This window comes from Helicoverpa armigera, chromosome 10, assembly GCF_030705265.1.
Source record: "Helicoverpa armigera isolate CAAS_96S chromosome 10, ASM3070526v1, whole genome shotgun sequence".
NCBI classification, from domain to species: Eukaryota; Metazoa; Arthropoda; class Insecta; order Lepidoptera; family Noctuidae; genus Helicoverpa; species Helicoverpa armigera.
Window position 1 is genome coordinate 7,718,327 of NC_087129.1, and position 22,457 is coordinate 7,740,783.

The following is a 22,457-nucleotide window of genomic DNA, read 5'->3' on the forward strand; positions in this document are numbered from 1 at the left end:
TTTGATGTTTTTGCTAGATGCAGAGTATTAGGTACCGACATTATAAAAGAATAGGGTCTTCATGAGATGAGGACGGAAGGGGTCAAATATTACTTATAAAGTTAAAGAGATAGTCTGTTTGTTTGTTTGAAATACTAATCCTGCTCCGATTTTGCTACATAGCAAAGTTTTTATTCGGGCTTGCAAAGCAGTTAAAGTAGAGCAATTCTTTTTAAAATACAACTACTACTCAAGCACATACCTAGTTAACATTAATAACATTAGACAATTTGGTTGAAATAGATCATAGATTGTTGCTGCCAAAAACATACAATTATCTACCAACTAATGCCTTCTGCTTTTGACCTGCGACATTGTCAACGCTGATAAGTTTGTATGAAGCTGTGATAATAATTAACTAACGAATCACACAATCCTATTATGTGGCCATGGTGTATAATTTACTAAATCAATTTGTTGATGGGTAACAATGTAGTTTATATACTTACTACATACATAAAAAGGTGTTGTCTCAGATATATGTTTAATAAATTAAAACAAAAAACAATTTATGGCAATATTTTATTAACAATTAAGTATTGGTGCCTCGTATATTACAATATCATAGGAAATAAAGAATAGCGTCTCAAATGCAATATTATGACTAAATGTTTGGAATCAAAGAAACTATCTCAATGTTTAAATGCATGCTGTGCACTCCACAAACTCTACTTAAACAATATATTTGTAAATCAAGACAAAACTGTAAATACATAAGAAAATACAATCATACATATAAGCTTAAAATGTAAAAGAAACTAGCTGCTGAATGAATTCCCTTTTTTAACAGATTTGTTCTCCGTGCCTATTGAACACAAACGGTATTTAACAATACGAGTCATACGTAAAAAATACAAGATCCAAAATCACTATTGAACACGATGTCCTACGCATTATAAAATATTATTACTTATTATAGCACGATGTAACCAGTATTGCTACTTTTTCAGTACAATACCTACGTACTGTTAGTTTATGTAAATACAATCTATATAAAATATTTCATACATACACACAGAAATATATTTCATGGAAGAAAACAGCACAAAACATAATATAATGCTCATAAATTACCTATAATTAACATTAGTTGTAGAGAACTATCTTTTCTGAATTACACAAAGGTTTACAGTTTAGATACAAATTGATATGCCACTACATAAGTAATAGTGACTATTTTCTTTGGAATATTTGTCTAAATAAACATACAAAATATATTTATAACTTACAATCGATTACCACTAATTTTGTTGATGAACTTAATCATTTTCTTGAATATTAATTCTGAAGCTAATTCATCAATTTATTCTAACACAAGTAATTTGTTGGTGCCACTCACTGGAAATCAAAACACATTATTATTGCTCTTGATTATATTAAAACAATATTATTTATTAAGATGATAAAAATGTCGAAGCAATTGTATGCATGTACAATATAAAATTATTTTTAACATAATATGTGAAAAAAAAACATTGAAAATGTAAAATTTAATTACAACGACCAAATTTTAAGAAAAGCATTATCTTGTTACCTTCGTTTACAACCCACACTTCTTTGCAATATAATACAGACACATGTAGTTAGACTACATACTTTACTATTATAACGAACAATGATTAACATTGTGAAACTCACAGCAATATGGCACAAATGGAAACAGTAACAATAATCAGAAAATATCAGTTAATAATAACTGCAGCTACAATTCCGCCGACAACAAGATGAGTTTTTACGTTGTGCATGACCTGTAGTTGTCAGACCGCTTTGTGATTTCAGACAGGTAATAGTTCATTTGAGTATTGAGCTCACCGATTTCCTTTTCTAATGTATTTAACTGCTCATTATAATCATTATACAGAACTTCCATGTTAGCTAGAAGCTTCAGCTGGGACTGAGTGTCACTAGCTAGCTTAGTAGCACGTTTTAGTAAGAATTGCGCTTTTTCTCTTGAGTTTGAGGTCTGACTTGCACGTTCAGCCAGAGACATATTGGTGTGTTTGAAATCTTGTCTCAATTGCCTTGCTGATTGCTCAGCACTTTCAGCGCGCGTCACAACATCACTGGCTTCTTGTTTCACTTGCTCTGCGTCACTTTCTATTTTCAAAATGTCCTTCTGTAAATCAGAAAGACGCAAGCGCAAACCTTCAACTTCTTCTTTTGTCTCATTTGCTTGTTTCTGCGCTTGTTCAGTTTCAGTCGCTATAGGCACTAAGTCATTTTTGGCTGCTTCAATATCATTATTGGCTTTAGCAATTGCATTTTCTGCAGCATCTTGAGCTGCCTGTGCTTCGTCTAAAGCGTCCAATACCTTATTTGCCATCTCTAAAGTTAAGTTTGCAGCTTTATTTACGGTAGTAGCATTTAGCTTCAAAGCCTTAGCTCGTTCTAAGTCAGGTTTAGTTTCTGCAATTATATTTTCAATGTTTGTCAGCTGTGATACCGATGCATTGATGCGCTGAGACAGTTCCGTTATTTCTTTGGGCTCTATACTAATGGATAAGTTGAGTATTTCATTTGCCAGAGTTCTAACATCTGCTGGAGTGTTGGACGTGTTTGAAAGAAATTCTTTTAATTCAGAAGTTAATTCTTGGCTTTCATTTGTAACTCTTTCTGCTGATGTTTTAAAATGTTGTGCTTTACCAGATAAGTCTTTTGCTCTAGATCTGACATCCACAGTATCTTGTTTAACTTGAGAAATTAATTTAAACAAATCCTCGGCAGTGAGTTCATGTTCTTTTATTCTATATTCGGTCTTGTTTGCAAAATCTAAAGCTTGTTCAGCTTTAGTAACAGCTCCTTGGTCGCAAGATATCCCACCACATTTTCCACATCCGGCGCCACCACAAATATCACAAGTATCACTTTCTTGACCACACATTTTTTCATTGAGTTTTGGCATTTGTGATTCCAGTTTTGATAGTTGATCTCGAATATCATCTAACTTTTTGTCATTTTCGTTTTGGGTGTTATTGAAGTTGGCGTATTGTATTTCAATTAGCCTATCTGTATTTTTTATTTGTCGGTCTGTATTTGCAATCACTGTTTGTACGTTTTCAGCGTCGTCTGCAGCTTTGACGGCTCTTTGTTTGGCTTCACGCGTTAGATTAAGTGCACCTTCTAAATTAGCTTCTTGCAATTTTGTAGCGTTATTACCTAGGTCAGTAGTTTTACTCTTAAGATGATCAATACTTGCTCTTAAGCCTTCTAAAGTAACATTTCCGAGACTGATTTTAGATGTTAGGGCATTGAGATTTTCATTACTATCTTTAACTTTCTTGTCCGCTTCGGCCAAAAGGTTTTGCAGGCTTGTCACATTGGACATTAAATCTTTTACTGTCGTCTGTCCTTGTTTTGCACTGGCAAGCATATTTTCTACTTCAGAAAGTTTTTTGGTCATTTCATCAAAGTCTCTTGTGTAGGCTCCAGTAGCACCCACAACTTTGATTTTACTAGCATTTCCAATAGCGTACTCTGTTTGTATTTGGTAGTCGTTGATCAATCTATCCCAATTGTCGAAGCATTCGCCGCATGCGTAGCATCTTGGGGCTTCACCTAAATAGCCTCTAGCACACATATCGCATTTATATCCACCGATTCCTGGTTTGCAAATACATGAGCCATTTTCTCGCATGCATTGGCGTGATACAGAACCATATAAGTCACAATCACATTCATAGCATTCAACACTTGGAATACCCCAATGATTTTCTTGACACTGGTCACACTGTCTACCTCCATGACCTGGTTTACATTCACATTTTCCTATGTATGGATTACACTGTGGTGATAATGACCCAATAGGATCGCATTCGCAAGGATCACAACCAGTGCCTAATGCTATTCTCCAATGATTTTCAGTACATTGATCACAATTAATGCCCATCACATTTTTGAAACATGGGCACTGGCCGGTATTTCTGTCACAATTGCCTATTGTAAAGTTAGTGCCCAATTCAGAACAATTACATGGGTAACATGTCTTCTCCAAAGCATTTCCGTAATATCCTTCAGCGCACACTTCGCAATGATCACCTGCAGTGTTATGAAGGCACTGTAGACACTTGCCTGAGTAAGGATCACAGTTTCCAGGTTTAGTTATATCTATGTTTTCACTACATTCACACTGTTCACAGGTTCCTTTTATTGGATCTCCATAATAGTTGTCAGCGCAGACATCACACAGAGGTCCAGCATAGCCTTCTTTACATTCACAGACAACATCCTTTGACTCGGGATCTAATTCACAACGATCAGCATGGCTGCTCTTATTAGGATCACCTACAACTCCAGGGCATGGACATGATCTACAAGGTATGTCAATGCCTAATCTTGGATCACCATAATATCCTTCAATGCATCTTTCACAACGGTGTCCTTCAGTAAAGTCTGTGCATTCTCTACACGCTCCTGTTTTATCGTCACATTCGATGGCGTGTCCATTACAATCACATTGTTGACAATTGGGGAAATTGAAATAGCCAGGCTGGCATAAGTCACAAGCTCGCCCATACGTATTTGCTCTACATTTACACTGTCCACTTGTTGCATCGCAGAAGTTATCGAGAGAGCCTATACTATTACAGTCACAGCGCTTACATCCAAACTTGCTGAATCCATATGTTCCGGGTGCGCAACGATCGCATCTAGCCCCAACTATATTTTCAACACATTGACAATAACCAGTATATTGATCACATTGATGGCTCTTGGATCCAGTAGGGTCACACTGACAAGATTGAGACCCGTTTCTGATGTAGAAGCCAATACTAGCATGATATTTTTACATATTTCAGGAACATTTTCTATTCAAGTCATAATAATAGGGATCGCCGCAATTAAACCTATCGAATTCTTCTCTCATTGGGTTGTTACTAGTATTGATAAAATGGAACATCATTGAAAGATGGAATAAGAACAATAGAATCTATCAATATTGATGCTCTTGAATTTGGAGAATGTCCGTCTTGACGTCCTAAATAAATGCGAATTTCGGTTTTCCTGCCTTTTTCTAAGCATACTGGTGGGGTTACTAATACACTACGTTGATTTGCCGGCAAAGTAGTATATAAAGTATCATCTTCTGGTTGAACGTTTGCACACGCGGAGTTTGGATCAATCGGGAATGGTCTTTTAACTAATATGGTTGCCTCTTCCCAACTGACAGGTGACTGCGGCTCATATCTTATTAATACGTTATAATTCATTGTTGTATCTAAATTATTAACTATAAAAACAAGTGTGCTACTTTCAGGCAGTTTCATAAAACCAGGCCCGGTCCATGTCTCCTTCCTACCGTCTGGATAGTTTTCCCTGATGACAACATGGCACAACTGACTTTGAATAGCGTTATCATCTATTTGAGAATCACATTGACTTGATTCACCTTCAATAACAATTGCATCGAGCGCTCCAACAAAGAAGTTTTGTATAGGTTGATCACAACGACGACCAGAAACATTTGGTCGACATTTACACTGTCCTGTAATCACATCACAATCCCGGTCAAATGAACCACCAACATCGCAATCACAAGGTTGACAACCATCATCACTGTCCGACAACCCGTAAAATTCGGGTAAACACTGATCACAATTTCTTCCAATAACGTGTCGTTTGCAGAAACATTTGCCAGTTTCTGCATCGCATCCCCTTTCGTTGACTGTACCTAAGTTATTACAAGTACAAGACTCACATCCCTCAGGATTAAGAGGATCAAAGTTCCAATACCCTTCACTACATCTATCACACCTCGGCCCGTCAACGTATTTCTTGCAAAGACAGCGCCCTGCTGTTTTGTTGTTGGCAACATCTGTTTCATCATCACAAAGTATTTCTTTATCTGTTGAGCCTTCTGGATCGCAGTCGCAAGCTTTACATATATCTGGACTCTGGATATCTAAGTTAGGGTCTTTATAAAACTTCGGTTTACAACGTTCGCAATTTACACCCATAGTATTATGCTGACAATTATCACAAACACCTCCACTTATTTTGCCCGTTTTATTGTAAACTGCAGGGTCGAAATGACAAGTTGTTGCATGATTATTACATGTGCACCTCTTACAAGCATTGGAAGTTTTGCCAACTGCAGGTTGCCACGGAAGGTCATTGTAAAAGTCCTCACAGTATTCACAGTTCAGGCCACGAGTATTATGCGTACATTCACAGCGTCCGTGTACCATATTGTTTTTCGATTCTACTCCTGGCATTGGTAAGCAACGAGATGCGTGCCCATAACAGGAACAAGATCCTCTAACTGTCATTTCATAAATGGAATAATAATACTCTTGTATTTCAGCCCGATTATCCAGTTTATCATCACCCAGAGTATGCAGTTTTGTGAAATTTATTCGAAGATTGGTCATCCGTAATAAATTTTGCACTTCTTCCGAGTAAGGGTTGGTCACGTTTATATTTGGTGGCAAGACTCTGAATATCACTTCACCTTCTGTTGATGGAGATACGCCAGAGTAACGCGATTCACAAACCACTTCGGTCAAAGAGCGCTGCGTATGCTTCGGTACACCAGGGAAATAATCATCGCAATTGTGGGCAAAGTATCGATACACGCGCCAAGTTTTTCCAAAGTCAAAGACCCTCTACCAACATAGCAGCAGGTCGAAAAGTTTTGAATTGTATTATCAAATGCGTAAGATGAAATTCAGCTTCCATATTCAGTTGTACGGTCACATTTTCTTTGCCATTTTCAGACTGCCACCAGGATTTGGTTCGTGTTCCCGGATAGTATTTGTAGATAATGTTTTGAATCCGATGATTTAGAAAAGGATTGTGAATGGTGCTGTTGGTTGAATCACACCAAAAGCATTTTTTTGGTTCCAAATGCGACACAATGCAGTAACGTTCACGTCCCATTCCACCACACGTGGAGGATGCGAAGAGTCTCGATTCACGGCCAATGAGCAGGTTGCCTGTGGCCGGGTAACAGGAGCTTAGTTCACACGAACGATCGTAAAGGCTGGGGTTGGCGCGGAGGTCGCGCTCCTGCTGTACACAGCGGCGCCGCCGGCGATAAGCGCCGAGAAGATAAACAAAGCGCGCAGAGCCATGGCGCGGTCCGGCTCTCCGCGCGCCGCTTACTGCACTGGTTGCCGCTTTGGGCCGAGACACTCGCGCTGCCGCACACCCCCGCCTACCCGCTGCCCTACATACACAGGACCGAACTTGAGACCAAACAAATATTTGCTGAATGCATAAAAGTTCTAACAGGGTTTATCCGTATGTCATTAATGGGCCTTGTTATAATTGATCCTATTTTTAAGTTTACATATCCGGAAGCATCAAATAGCGACATCTATAAAAAACGGAGATCTAAATACATTCTATAATTGTTTAATTATCACCAGTTTTACACACAGATAACTTTTATCATAATTATTTTACTTTTTCTTTTGCGAATAGTCGAAGTTAACTAACGTCTACCATTTTGTTTGGAGCTTAATTTAAAGCTCACGTAGGAAAAACCGGTATTTCTTATGTGGAATGCGGCCCTGTGCGAGGCGACGACCGCCCCGCCCGCACGCCTCGCTCGTGCCGTTCTCCGAATCGGGCACTAAGCAACAAAATAACATAGCATTTTGGATTTTTGTTTTGGTCATTATTATGGCAACAAGCTTCCTTGTAATCTCACCTGACGACTGAATATTACTTAAGCAAGTACAACTTAGTTTTGTGTGTTGTCTAACATCCAATTTTTGGCTTATCCATAAGTAGCAACCCAACTTTTTAGTTTGAGACTTGACTTTATAAGTCGTTAATGATGAACAATAAATTATAAACATGCGAGTATTAAACTCTTTCGGTTATTTCACGCTGTGTCCGATACGGCCACTCGCTTCGTCAGAGCCGGCCTTCCGCCCTACACATCCGCCGCTGATAATACATTCGCGATCTAAATGACCCGACCACCCAGACCAAAAAGAAGCACACCAGTATTAAGTATTTCTATGTATTTCAACAGTTTGTAAGTTATTTCTTTGCTAATCTATGATACCGTTTTAAAGGGTAATTTGAGTTTTAGGAATCCCTACATTCCTAGCATCTAAACAACACAATATAGTTACCTATTGTCATAGAGAAGACGGAGTTTCTAATGAAGGTAACGTGGTTTCACAAATCCTAACAGTTTGTGTAATTCGACAGTGCCCGTAAAAAGCAATAAACTCAAATAAAGGACCCCGGAGCTGTTTAATGATCTGGACAAAAGAGATTTGTGTACGCTTCAATTCTACAATGTGCCTACACACTGTGAAAAGGTTGCTACTCTATGGTTCACATAACTAAATCAGTAATCAGATTCAAGACTAGAATAATTTTGGTGCCCTCATTAGAATCAATGAAAATTCACAAATCCCAGATTAATTAAACACTCTATCATATCATAGGTAGCTTTCTAAAATATGATAACAATATACTAATGAAAAAAAAATTACAAGAAATCTTTTATCTATGCATCTCCTAACATACCTCGTGTGAAACAAGAACCTTTATACTAGTTAGAAGTTCCACTGTTGTTAGCACATACTTAGTCCTAATGAATACATTGCGGTTTCTCAATAGAGCATTGGTTTTTTCTTTGTGGAAGGCCTACAAAGTTTTTATTGCCAATAAATATAGAACCGAATATATCTAGCTAATGGTAATTCAATTTGTTACCTCTTATATGGAATCATACAAAAAAATTAAGGACGTGGCGGTGATATAAAGACCAATGTGCTATACAAAAAACATTTTGTATGGTCGCTCATTTGACATTTTATGAATCATCGGCCCCATCAGCTTTTTGTAGGGGTGGTAAATATCATACCGTAAAGCTTTACCGCCATGAACATAGGTTCTGCGTTTTAGTTTGTTTCTTGAGCTGAACACTGATAAATATAACGACAGTACAAGACCATTTCTAATTATAATTCGGGTACATTCAAATTCATATAAAATGACGTCATTACCGGGTGAGTTGGATTGAATAGCTAGCGGCCCCTTAACTATTCAGATAACTTGTTACAATTTCAACAGTTTTGACGATAACCTCTTATCAGTGCCAAGACTAGAAACGGTTTGTATAATTATAAAAACATCACCATTGAGGACAATACGATACCTACCCACGCGATGAGACCTCGTGATCGTGATTCAACTATTAAATCATTTGACTATTAATTTGTGGATTTACGGATAACGTTAACGTAACATTTATATTAGGGAGGAATTGCTTTATTATTTTCTCTTCCTCCGTCGTACTTGATGACCGCCAGAAGCAGATTCTTAATAATTCCAGAAGTGGAAGAAATGAAAAATTCATCTGGGTGATGGTTCATGGTTCACCCATCGCCTTCATTCATTGCCAGGATTCAAAGATAAACAAAGAGTAGGTAACAGGAGGTACCTAAAAGGTAGGTAAATAAAATTGTTTAGCGAACAAGATATAGATATAAGTAAAAATGGTAATGGATCATGGAAATAAAAGGACAATAACCGATCCCTACCAATAGATCTTCAAATCAGTCTCAAAATTGGGCTCTTAAAAATAAAAAGTAATTAAATAAACAAGAATTCGGTAAACAATCGTAAAGAACACGACAGTAACGCTGTGAATGAACGCTTCCCCGCCGATAAGGGTTCATTTCTCAAAAGGCGGTTACGATGTCAAAGTTCATACGAGATAAACACTTGGCTACTGATCCGATCTATTATCGCACTGTTGCTGTACATTCGCTGCTGGACATGTTTAGCATTTTATTTTATTTCTGTTAAAATTAGTTACTGACTGTTACAACAGGCTATGTCTAAATGCAAAGTTTGGTATACTGTTTCGGTAAAGCTCGGCTACTAATAGAGGCACTTCGAGTTTCAACGTAAGTAGCCCCTTTAGGTTTGGTCAGTAAAACAAGCTCTACCGCTTCGATTTTGTCCTAAAAAAGTAAGTAAACTGTAAAAGTAGGGGTAATGAAAGGGAAAACTAGGCTAGGCTACACAATGCCTTTAGTGACCATAAATATGAATCTGGGTCCTGATTATTGATCGTTCCTGTTTGAACTAACTCACGTGAAACTCTATTTTGATATTGGTCATGTTTTTCTTCTCTTCTTTAACTCGATTAAAAACGATTAATTCGTAAGCCACAGTTTTTTTTCTACTATCAAAGAGTAATTAAAACTTCAAACAGGATGGCGATCTAATATTATCCACCGACTTTATGGTGTGGCAAGGAAGGGAATAATCATAAAATTCTCGTTTGACGCATTACCTCACTGCGTACGTCGTTGACCGAAGCCAAAGAAAGGGCTCTATACATCGTGTCGCATTCCACTGACACAAGAATACTTTCATTTGATAATATTACAGATATAGTCATGTCTATTTGTTATACTTGGAGATCAATTCCATTCACCGATTATCTTCTAATCTAGTCCTCTATTTATACTTCGGCTAACCCTTTCAAGTATGTCTTGCTTGTTTTTAGGGTTCCGTAGCCAAAATGGCAAAAACGGAACCCTTATAGTTTCGTCATGTCCGTCTGTCCGTCTGTCCGTCTGTCCGTCTGTCACAGCCGATTTACTCGGAAACTATAAGTACTACAGTGATGAAATTTGATGGGAATATGTGTTGTATGAACCGCTACAAAAATATGACACTAAATAGTAAAAAGAATTGGGGTGGCCCCCATACATGTAACTGAGGGATGAAATTTTTTTTCGATGTACATACCCGTGTGGGTATCAATGGAAAGGTCTTTTAAAATGATATAAAGTTTTCTAAAAACATTTTCTTAAAGTGAACGGTTTTGAGATATCAGCTCAAAGTCGTAAAAGTATCCCCCTCTTTTTATAACTACGGGTATAAAATTCTAAAAAAAAGTGAGGCATGCATTAACTCTTTCAACGATTTTTGGTTTGATCAAAGTATCTCTTATAGTTTTTGAGATAGGTTGATTTAACTGTAATTTACGGAACCCTTCGTGCACGAGTCCGACTCGCACTTGGCCGGTTTTTTTTTTATATGTCAATTCTAAAGCATGTAGAGATAATTTGAAAGCAGAATACTTGTTTCAGTAGGCAATTAAATAGCACTATCTTGTCGCCTAATTTTATAACAATGATGTTAGCGTCAGGACAGCGACCCCGCGTTATCAGGGCAGCTTTACATCCTCAATAGCTAATCTAAGCTTGCTGTACCAACTAACTGAAATCACTTTAGAGTTTCATCATCTCACAGAACTATGCGAGGCAGAAGGCGTATGCAGTGTTATTACGGTATCGGCATTTTACTGCACTACACTGATTGCGGTCAAAGAGAGTCCAAATGCTGTATTTGTGTCAGCAAATAATTATGATTCATTTAGAGGTAAGTTTGAAATACCAACTTTAATACATAGATAGCTTTATATGCTTTAGCTTCTATGAACTAACTAACAATAGCATTTCATTGAAGTCAGGATTGAATAAGACCAGATCTACTCATAAATTAGTAACTAAAATAACCTATCGTTGTTAGCCATTATCTGCCAATAAGGCAGTAGGTAGCTTTTACCAAATATGGGTAGAGAGTTAGAGAAATACTGCTAAGTTAAAGCCGTTCCATAATGTGACTGATTTCAAAGCATATGCTTGTAGCCTTTTTAAACGGTTTTATTTAGCTCACCCCGTTTGTTTTTTTTAACAAAACTTCTAAAACAGTTTCCGTTTTATTTTGTAACTGAATTTAAGCTTAAATTGATAGTGAAGATGCTCGATGATTGTATTGACAACTGCTGTAATTAAGAAAATTATTATTGGTAAAGTTGTGGCTGTTAAATGCAATAGTAAGTATTCCATGGTGCAACTATAAAACGTATGTGTACCTATGTATCCATGTACTATCCATGTGTATTCACGCGGATATTAGATTACTGTTTGTGTGTTATATTCTTCATTATCCGAACAGACACGTGACTGAGGCCAAAAGGGGAATTCCCTAAAGTTATTAGGAGATGTTATTTTTCTTGTCTATGGTCATAAAAGTTAGCGATTGAATTGTATCTTAGAATATTTATATACTACTTTACTACGTTGGTTATTAGATTGCAATGGGGTCCTAGTGTTGTTATTATTGCCAACCTTTTGAATGCAATATAACTTAGCAATTAAACCTAACTGTTTTATTTTATTTATGTTAGAAAACTAGGCCTATATAAACGCACAATACCAACTAGATGTTAACTACATCTAAAAGGTCTAGGTGGAAGTACCTAAGCAAAAACCATAATCAAAACAATACAAAGTACACAGACACAACACAAAAAGCACAAGAAAACGGGAACTACGCGGAATCGGTCAAAATAGCTGGCACATCTGTCGCCCATATGTTAAGGCGAAACAAATCCTTAAAGCTTGACGTGCAACGACCTATTAAGCTATTTGTATTCGATTCAAAACACTTGCATTTATTTGTCTGCAATAGCCATGGTGAATGAAATAATATTCTCCTCATTGTGTGATCTGCAGGTTTAATCCAAGCCTTAGTGGCTGAGTTTTCTTTAATTCGCCTGACGGCCTCTTGTGTGATATTGTAACGATTTCTACTGAGTAGTATTACCTAAATGTGACGTCATAAAAATACGAGTCCAATATCTTTTGCTAATCTAAAAGACGAACTAATTAAAATCACTATTTTTAACCCTGTTTAGATTGTTTGTCTTTTGATTTGCGGATTCTTTAAAATTTTATGAAGCTACACGTATTTACTCCGAGTCATTAAAATCTTATTCAGTATGCAAATCGAACAGCACATTACAGTACATAACGAGGTCGTTACCTCTGCTGAGCGGACGTAGCCTCATCATAAAGGTTCATTTACTATTTAAGTGACAATCCTAAATGAACCTAAGCACTAAAATATTATGGGAAAGCAATAAATCCTATTTCATGTTATTTCAAATGGTGACTTATGAAAATTCATAGTCACATGGTCAGATGTTTCAAATATACAGGTCCTAGGGAGAAGAACCAGATGGAATGTTTATATGTAAAATTCTTACTGACTACTGTAGGTACTAGATTTTAAAAACTGAAAATATCATTGTTACCTGCTTAATAATATTTACGAAAGGATCCCGATAGAAGAATTATACTTTGTGATTTACATTTGTAAGGGTTGGTACTGACCTGCGCTGCGCGTGATGCGTGGCACGTAGCAGCGCCCGCGCCGCCCGCAGCCGCGCCTCCCAAGCACCGCATGCGTCCGTCCCGTTTGCGCCGCCCGACAATGATGATACCACCCATTGCTGTTCTTCGATCTACATACACATATTTTTTTAAGAAATGATTATAAATAATTAACAGATATCATACCACTTACAAAAAAGTAAGTAATGGTAGGTCCATTGGGTCCATATCATCCATCAATAATAAATAAGAGACAAATGAATCATGTATGAGACTTACAAAGGCCGTTGGTCTATAATTCAAAGAGCCAAACATTGCTATAAGTTAGCTGGAAGCCATGCCTCGCGAAATAATGATAACCATTTATCGGGCATTTTAGCCTTGGGAACTAAAGTCGTCACCCGCAAAAAAATGTGGTTTCAAGGAATTTTATTGAAACAAAACCGTTTTGGTCATCTGTGAGAGCGAGATAGTAGAGTAAGTTCCACGCTATCGCGTACTGTGAAGCCATTGTTTTAAAAGGAAACAGTCCTCATTCATTTTTTATACAGAATTTGGGTCGTCCAGATTAGTTACAGATTTTGCGGATCTCAATGAAAAGGTACCATTGACGCTGGACGCTGAGTTTGAGCAAAGTGGCTGTTAAGACTTTTGTTATTCCATTTTTTGCCGATGCCCATTACTTTTAATTGCACGATGTAACCCGTGAGACGATTACTTTAGTGTATTTTTTTTGTTTCTAGGTAATAATAATGCTCATGTCCCTGTTGCCCTCTTGTTGCTTTTCAGTGACTGATTCCCGGGGGCCCAGTAAGTGAGTTGGCGAGTCTCCACCTACCATTTTAACATGTATTTAATACATTGTCATCGGCAGGTGCCATAGTTCCCGTAGTTTCCCCATTCCTAGTCCATTAGCATCCCATCACAATAGCCCAAGTAGTTTTCATTCATAGTTAGCAATAGTTTAGCACAGAACCGGGGATTGTCCTTGGGTACATTTCTATAGTGTATACAGGGATAATCGTCGGTTTTGTGTCACCATTTCATTAAAGTTGTCTCAAAAGGGCTTCAGCGTGTTGGCTTCGGCCCCATGTTCGCCTCCCAAAAATCCGGGACTCTATAGTCCCGAGGTCTGGAAGAGACACACATTTATAATAGTACTATTAAAGCTTTTGCTATTCATGCTTATTTGCTTACATTTAAAATTATACACAACCATACCTTGACTATCGTAATCCACATACAAGAACACAAGAAGATTCGCGAAAAACATAATCCTTTTTGGCAGTCTATTAAAAATCAGTAAACCCTTATAACTCACCTTACTGAGAATATCTTTGAAGTCCTTTACTATGGGCGTGGGTCGCTTCGCCTTATCGTTGTAATAAGTGATACTGAATCGAGCGCTGGCGAACCAAATCTCAAGCTCGTTGAGAGCATTACGAATTGCAGACTCGCTGGATGCAGATGTGCAGATTTTCTACAACATATAGTCGTGTTAATTCAATAACAAGATATACATTGTTTGAGTTAGTTGCAGGATATTAATGTTGTGTAGACAGACATTTTATGACGTAAGTTAAGATACATACTTTTACGATAACATTAACATACATAAGAATATTGGAACTACACAATAAGTTTAGGAATGACTCGAGTCTGTCCCATAATATTGGCTTCATTAGGGGAAAGAACATCATTATTTACCATGTGGTGATTATAGTACAGACACTCATTTTTCAAATTGAGAAGAGTTCTGTGATAATACATAAGTCTCTGTATTATACATACCTGTAAAGATTTTATTTGTTTCTTGATATTAATTGCAGCATTCAAAAGATCTCGGACTTGCAAAGTGTCAGGCTTCTTATATTCTATGTCCAGTAGACTGTACACCTCTCGCCAATGGCGTTCAGTAAACTCGTTGCCCCGAAGATATTTCAATAAAGGTGCTAAGTCCTGGTAAAATAAACATATTTATTATTGACGAAGTTTTTTTATTTCGGTTAACTAAAGGACATGGTGCTTTTAAAACAGCTGGTAACCAGAAGGAGTCCATTATTCTTAAAATATGTTAAAAAGATATATTTTGTAATAATGGCTCTATGAAAACATAATGATATCATCAAAAGTGTTCATGTTAATTTTGAACATATGTGTAATGATGTCATTGCACTGGCAGCAAAATGTCTGTACCTAAGCTTGCAATACGCAGAGGTATAAATAGCGAAATAATGGGACATACGGGAGTTACGCTGAAACGAACAGGTTTTACACATAAATCATGTGGCCCCAATACGTATGAAGCGAGAGCGTAATATAATGGTTTCACATATGATATGACGTACGGGACCTTTTGTGACCATCGTGAACTATAAACTGTCATAAAACTTGTTTTAAATGAGGTCACAGTGGCTTGAGTAAAAAATAGTACTTGAAGTGTGGTCTGCCTTAGACTTTATTTTTGTGCTCTATGAAACTAACATTATGATAACAGATGTTTTACTTAAAAGCAATAAATATAAAATACGAATAATAGAATTACCGAGTATTTCTCTAGTTCTTGCTGTATGTATAATGTTAGCACGGTGAATGGTTCCAAACGTGCTTTCCATTTCACTGAAAACTCTTCTATCAGATGGATCTTTTTCTGGAACACTATCCACTCTTGGTCGGCGATGGATTCGAATTCTAAAAACAAAATTAAGCTTTTGTTGTAGGTACTTGAAATACATTGGGATAAAATATTAAATTGCATTGTAAAAGCTCTGGTTCATAATAAAGTTCGAATGTAACGATTGAAAGTCCTACCTTCATTGTATTCTTTGAATGGAGACCACAGTTCGACATATTCAGTCATTAGCTTTTCAGCTTGATCCCACGTATCCGATAGTTGGACTTTCATTTGAAACTTTTCGCACTCTTTTCTGCAAGAATACAGTCATATTATAAATCTTTATAATTTACTAGAAGTTCAGCCCTCGTTCTGAGTACTCTACATTCCCCTCTTTCTTAATTCAATACTTTATCTAATTCAGTTCAGTTATTGTATAATTAAATCGTTAAAAATAAAAACATCTAAGCATTTATGATTATAACCTAAATAAGAATACAGATATTTTTAAACTTTTCTTTGTACATAAAACAAAACATTTCTTCTTAACTTTAATAACGATAACTTTTTTACGTCATAAAACTTACAATAGGTCATCTCTGTCAGCCACGAATTTGTTCCAGTTCGCATGCGCTTCGAACACGGAGCGACATCTATCGAGCATTTCGGTATAGTTGACGCCGTGTGTGTCATCTAAACGAGGTTTAGCTTGAGTCCACCGTGAGGTCCAGGCTTCTATGCTGGTGTTTAAGTTATCCCATTCACCACTTAAACTGGATTTTACTAGCTCAGCCTGAGAAAATTATAGAAGTACATAGATGCAAGTACATAATATAGTTTGTGACAGGCCACGGTAAAAGGTACCCTATGGGCGTTTGGTACTTATGACATTTTGTTTCTATAGTCTAAGCAATCTTGTAAAATTTGTATTTCTAAACCGCGTAAATGGCAAAGTCTATAACGTCCTTTTCGCATGGCATAACACAGTCAGTTCTGTAACCCCTGATAATTTTCATGTAGCAACGAATAGAATAATAAAGTATTGCTATTAATTTATCTTAAAATAACTTACCTGATGCTCAAACATCTTCTGTTGACTGAGCATCAGTTCGTGTATCTTCTGCCATTCCTTCATAGTGCTATCAACCGATGTGTCTCCGCCCCAAGTTCGTAACATGTGGCCTTTTCGCTTTAAAGCCTCAACTGTTTCTTCCATCTACAGAGTGTTAAAAACTTAGTTATACTTGAAAGTAGGGTTTAATTAATTCGGTGTAGATTTTAGCGTTTGTGGTTCTGTAGCTTATAACCAGTTTTTTATTTTAATTATTTTATTTTAATTAGTTCAATGACTATATTTGTTTCAGATAACTTACCTCGGGCATTTGCTGTTGCAGAGCTTGTTGCGTAGCGCTCATTTCAGCAAGTTCCTTCGCGTTCTTAGGCAGAGCTTGGTTCTCTAACATGACCGCTGCAGAGGCAACAAATGCATCAATCCTCGCTGCATCAGACCTGCAGCTGGCCACCAGTGACGACATGAGACACGCCCATAGACTGCGCGCTTGAGCTTCGAATTCACGTCGAAGTGTTGTTGTGCCAACTGATATCCATTCTATCTTTTCGTCCTCGCTAAAAGAAAATATTAATTGTGTATTGCCTTATTTCAAGTACAGCCTGGTCAGCTTGTTAGTGACAATCCGATGGTCAAAGGGGCTCGCGGGACGGTGACAACTGACAAGATTGTCACTACTGAGCAAGGGACATGTCTCATGAACATGGGAGTAACACTAAAGAGCTAGTCAGGCTGTAAATAAATCCTACTCACATGGACACTACAAACAAAAAATCTGAAAGAATACATTATTTTTTGTTCTTTTCAAAGTTCATTAAAAACAGATTGTTCAAGTTTTGATCTTTTTAAAATCCAAGTACAAGTAGAACTAACAAAGTCATCTTAGCGACGGCTTGCCCATAAGCTTTACAAGCCTTAAAGTTGTTCTCCCAGTGCTGCGGCAGCGTGAGATGTTCGCGACACAGCGCGTCCAGGTCGGGCACGCAGGCCAGCGCCGCGCGTCGCGTCCATGATGCACAGGTGGCTTCGAGGGAGGAGAGAGCTGACTCTAGTTGTTGCACTGCTTTGTTGCCTAACCAGCTGTGTCTAAGAATAAAAGAGATTATAAATACATGTGTACATGGTTTTTGTTAGTATTATGATAGCTGCCTCTAGTATTTGAACACCACAACGACATCGGTTTATAGTCACACTTTTACCTAAAGAAATAACTAAATATATGCATTTTGCTCTTCTGGCTATGCCAATTTTTTTCTTGGTTCCAACGATCCCACTGCTGGGTAAAGGACTCCTCACACACCTCTCGATCTTTCGAGTTTGCTCGCCAATCTTTTCCGGGGATTACCCCGTTTGCGGCGTCAGTTGCGTTACATTATATTTCCGGTATCGATATGTCAATTACGCACAATGATAAAATCTGGGTTATGTTCTCGATATAATTTAATTACATACAAACGATCCTAAATCATTTTGAATTAGCCATTTAGCATACTTTTTCCAAGAAGCCAAATACCTAAGTATAACAACAACTTACAGCACATACATGGGTCTATATGGTAGAGTCACTTACTTTTCAACAATCGCAGCGAAAATGGACTGTTTGTCCGTCAAATTGTTCTGCACTCCTACAAAGTGCGCTGGCATTGATACCAGGCGTCGAAGTTGATGATAATGCTGCACTCGGATCTCTTCTATTGCTGGCTGAACGCGAACAGCGTAACCACTACCAACACAAAAAAAAATTGTGACACCAATTATAAAATAAAACCTCATTTCGTGTTGCGGAAATGACAAAGAGACCAATTCATATAGGTCTAGCATATTTTTTATAGCCAATAATGCAATCTTGAGGGCATTTTCCTTTTAGAAATGTGTTTGTTAATCTCATGATTTTAAATGTATATGTAGTTATTTATATTATGTTGTTGATTTACCAGGAACAGATAAAAGAGGTCAGCGAGGCTTCCTCATGTGATACGCTATTAGTATCAACCGATGACTAGTTTGAATCAAAACTAGGTCTAAGATCACGCATCGAGACTAATTAAAAGGCTATTGATACGGTTATTAAAACGTAATATAATATTTCTTATACAGATGCACCATTTGCACACTGTTAACCTTTAGAAATAAGGTTTATTAATTTCCGCCTTTGCTCGGAAGTTCTCTTTCTGGCGCACAGAGCGTTGCCGATAAACATACATAAATAGTTAAATTCTACTGACAAGGAAGTAATAAGAAATTAATGGAACCAGAAGGGGCAGTAATCCAAAGAATTATTACTACATAATACTAAAAAATAAGTGTACATACATTTCATTTAAAACCCAAATATAACTAAGACTATAATTACCGCAAAACGAGATCAACTTTGACATGCGGGAAGTGTTTATGCAACGTCAGCAACGTCTTTATGTATTGATACTCAAGAGCCTTATACAGCTGCCAGTCCCAGTGAGATCTCCATAGTTCTGTGTTCTTGTAACCGTTGGATTCCACCTAGGATGCATGACACGTAAAAAAAAACTAAAGTACCTAGATGAAACAATTTCAATATAAATAAAATACCCATTTTAAAATTAAGTGCATACAATTTTGCTTTATAACTATCATAATAAAACTCATGTCTTTTTCTTTTTTTTATAGAGAAACCAAATAGATAACTCACTGTGTCTATAATGTCTCTTATATCTTTAACGCCTTTCTTCCATTCCGATTGTTTGGCCAAGAGTTCAGTCTCTATTAGCTTCTGAACAATATTTCTGATCGCTACATGCTGACCTGTCAGGTATGTATTCTGAAAAAGGATAGTAGGTAAATAAATCTTGTTTGAAGTAAAATAATTTGGTTACAAAAGAATTATGTGACACTTCCCTGTGTCGCAAGATCCAGTCACTTCCGACGTAAGTTACATTTAGCCAAGAGTTCGGCAAGCAATACATTTATGTACCGATGTATTTATATATTTTATCTGTATTATCGAGTTTGTTAAGTACCTGTGTCTCCAACTTTAAGACGATTTTCTTGAGTTTATCAGTGTAATTGGACAGCTGTTCAACGTCGTCCCAGTAAACGGCCTTTTGGTCTTGTACCAAGTTGGACAAATCCAGTGCTGCTTGCAACATCATCGGACGGGTGGACGGGATCATACGCTCGCCTAACGTGTTATGGAATGATGCCACCTGGATATATGAGATAGAGGATATCAGCCCTTATTTATTAACATGTCTGCAACACTTTATATGAATAAAGAAAAAGAGACAGGAGCACATACAAAGTATTTAATTATGTTCAAAATGCGTCAAGCAATCGGCTAACAAAGAACTAATCACTTCACTGTTCACGTCACACTACTGCTCTTATAAAGGCAAAATTTAGTGAGTGTGCTTTTTAATTCTTTACGCATTAACGGCTGAACGGATTTTAATTAAATTAAGCGGATTATATAATCAAAATAAGACATAAGTTTTTTCATAATATGGTGACCTACTTGTTGCAGTGGTCTGGCATGCGCCAGCGCAGTACTGAGGTTATCAAGCACAGCAGCGGCCGGCGGCGGCGGCAGGCGCATGGCGGCCAGCGACCGCGCCTCCAGCTCCAAGCGCACCAGCCCCGGGTTGAAGTTCACCACCATCAGACGAGAACTGCTGCTGAACTCCACTACTGGCTTGTCTGTTGATATTTGGAGGGATCCATTCTTTGCTTGAGCCTGAAGTCATTTTAATCGGTGTTATATTAAAAAAAGGAATTATAATAAGTTGGTTTTAGTCACGAGGGCTATTCTCAAGGTAGGGGCTTAGTCAGTGGGTGTTCTAACTGCATAATTATCTTTATGATTGGAGTAACTGAGTTTGCACATAAAGGGATTGGACGATGGATGACACAGACTAAAATTGCTAGAAGATTAGTAATAAGAAAATAAATAGAAAGGAATACAAATACATAAGCCGCAGTTTCGTTTACCTGCAAATCGCGACACCACTCTTCGTGTAGCTGCGTGTACATATTTTTGAGATCTTTTAATAATTTTGTGGCAAGACTATGCAACTCAGAACTGCCATCAAATTCTTTTAAATACTTCTCAGCACACATTTGGATTTCTTTCACCTGAAATGAAAGATTATCGGTTTACTAGAAATGAAAACTGTTTCATGATTCTTAATTTTGCCTCTGACTGAAATAAACAAATGATAGTGTAAATTACATCACATCAAATAACTTGCTCCTCTGAATTTGGGTACTTGTAACGGCGCAACAATCACGCCGAAATAAGTAGGTTACTGCAAAGGCTATTCATTATTTAAAGGAAATAGGTTACCTACCTTAGCTTCCATAAGCTTAGCCCATTGTATTTGCAGCACGACATTGGACATTTCCGGCGGCTGGTACAAGTTGACGACCACCTCGTCAGCATCCATTTGTGATTGTATGCTCTTCAGCATCGACAGAAGAGATGACACGAATATCTCTAGTTCGGTATTTAGCGCGTGTTTTACTAGAGGTCGCTCTATTAACGAGCTGTATCTCATGAACTCATAAAGCATCTGTAATGAGGTATGATGTATTATACTACCTACTTATAATATTTTTAAACTGAATATGTTTTGTTTGGCTGAACGGACACATCTAAGGAAATACACAACCAACTTAATAATTATTGTCTTGGAGAACCCATATGTTGAAGGTAGGTAGGTATTGAGTTACCTTGGGACGCCGACTGACTCGCGGGAAACATGCAAATGTTGTAATTGAAATGTACATTTTAATGAGATACAATACACAGTTTTGAATACATGGATTATTTTTAATCAACTACGTCGGGCCCCGAAAAGAGACTGATTTTGTTAGGATCTCATTTTAAATTCCAGAGGTCAAAGGTTTGAGTCAATTTTAAACGTTGCTTTACATAATTTTATAAAGTGTACATACCTGTTTGGTGGACATATTATGTAATCTGGGTTTTAATTTTTCGGCAACTTTTGATTCAGCAGGTCGCAAACTAGTTGAGAACTTAGAAACAGCTGTTTCCCATCCAGGGTTTGGTCCGTTACACATCCAGATATTTACATCTATGAAAAAAAAGTTAATCAGTAATTCAATTAATTGAATAAGTATTACTTACTAATTCCACTCACTTTCGAAAGGCGCGAATAGTTCATTGGTCTGCAGTTCAGATCGTTCATTGTTGGAAAGTAATTTATTCAACTGATTATGAGTGGACCTGATGTCGTGAATCTGAAAATAAATATAAGCTAAAGACCCTGAATATATTATCGGTACATATAACAAATTACTCATGTGTCTTCATACCTCTTTTACACGAGTTTGAAAGTTTACACAAAACGATGGCACATAGGGTCCCCCATTCCAAGCATGCAGGGCATAGTTAGGCCAGTAAGTCTCAGTTAACGACTCGCAAGCACTGTTCCAAGTTTGAATCACATGGCAACTCTCAGACAAAAGGTTGAGTATTTCACTATCCTTATTTCCATTGTGAACTTTCCAAAGATCAGTGGTAGACACTGAGTTTTGTATAATTGAACATATTTCATGACCTAAAATATTTGGACAT

The 22,457-nt window shown here is 37.3% G+C and overlaps 2 protein-coding genes across 2 annotated transcripts in view; both read right to left on the bottom strand.

Annotated features, from left to right (window-relative positions):
* The window catches only part of LOC110372265 (cytoplasmic dynein 2 heavy chain 1), a 53,331-nt gene that overhangs the window by 28,572 nt on the left and 2,302 nt on the right, over positions 1-22,457 (bottom strand). Inside the window, exons 7-25 of the mRNA XM_064036632.1 lie at positions 22,196-22,440; positions 22,021-22,120; positions 21,815-21,954; positions 21,208-21,429; positions 20,849-20,992; positions 20,376-20,594; positions 19,882-20,067; positions 19,554-19,682; positions 19,239-19,384; positions 18,456-18,608; positions 17,759-17,971; positions 17,190-17,442; positions 16,889-17,032; positions 16,404-16,609; positions 16,014-16,129; positions 15,748-15,893; positions 14,994-15,161; positions 14,524-14,682; positions 13,203-13,333 (exon numbers count right to left, since the gene is read on the bottom strand). Of these exons, the coding sequence (XP_063892702.1) occupies positions 13,203-13,333; positions 14,524-14,682; positions 14,994-15,161; positions 15,748-15,893; positions 16,014-16,129; positions 16,404-16,609; positions 16,889-17,032; positions 17,190-17,442; positions 17,759-17,971; positions 18,456-18,608; positions 19,239-19,384; positions 19,554-19,682; positions 19,882-20,067; positions 20,376-20,594; positions 20,849-20,992; positions 21,208-21,429; positions 21,815-21,954; positions 22,021-22,120; positions 22,196-22,440 (3,220 nt within the window). The remainder of the gene's footprint in view (positions 1-13,202; positions 13,334-14,523; positions 14,683-14,993; positions 15,162-15,747; positions 15,894-16,013; positions 16,130-16,403; positions 16,610-16,888; positions 17,033-17,189; positions 17,443-17,758; positions 17,972-18,455; positions 18,609-19,238; positions 19,385-19,553; positions 19,683-19,881; positions 20,068-20,375; positions 20,595-20,848; positions 20,993-21,207; positions 21,430-21,814; positions 21,955-22,020; positions 22,121-22,195; positions 22,441-22,457) is intronic.
* Lanb1 (LanB1) lies at positions 548-7,124 on the bottom strand. Its single transcript, XM_021328953.3, is given in 4 exon segments — positions 548-4,918; positions 4,920-6,642; positions 6,644-7,046; positions 7,049-7,124. Coding segments are annotated over 4 exon segments (5,334 nt in total). The 5' UTR covers positions 7,110-7,124; the 3' UTR covers positions 548-1,771.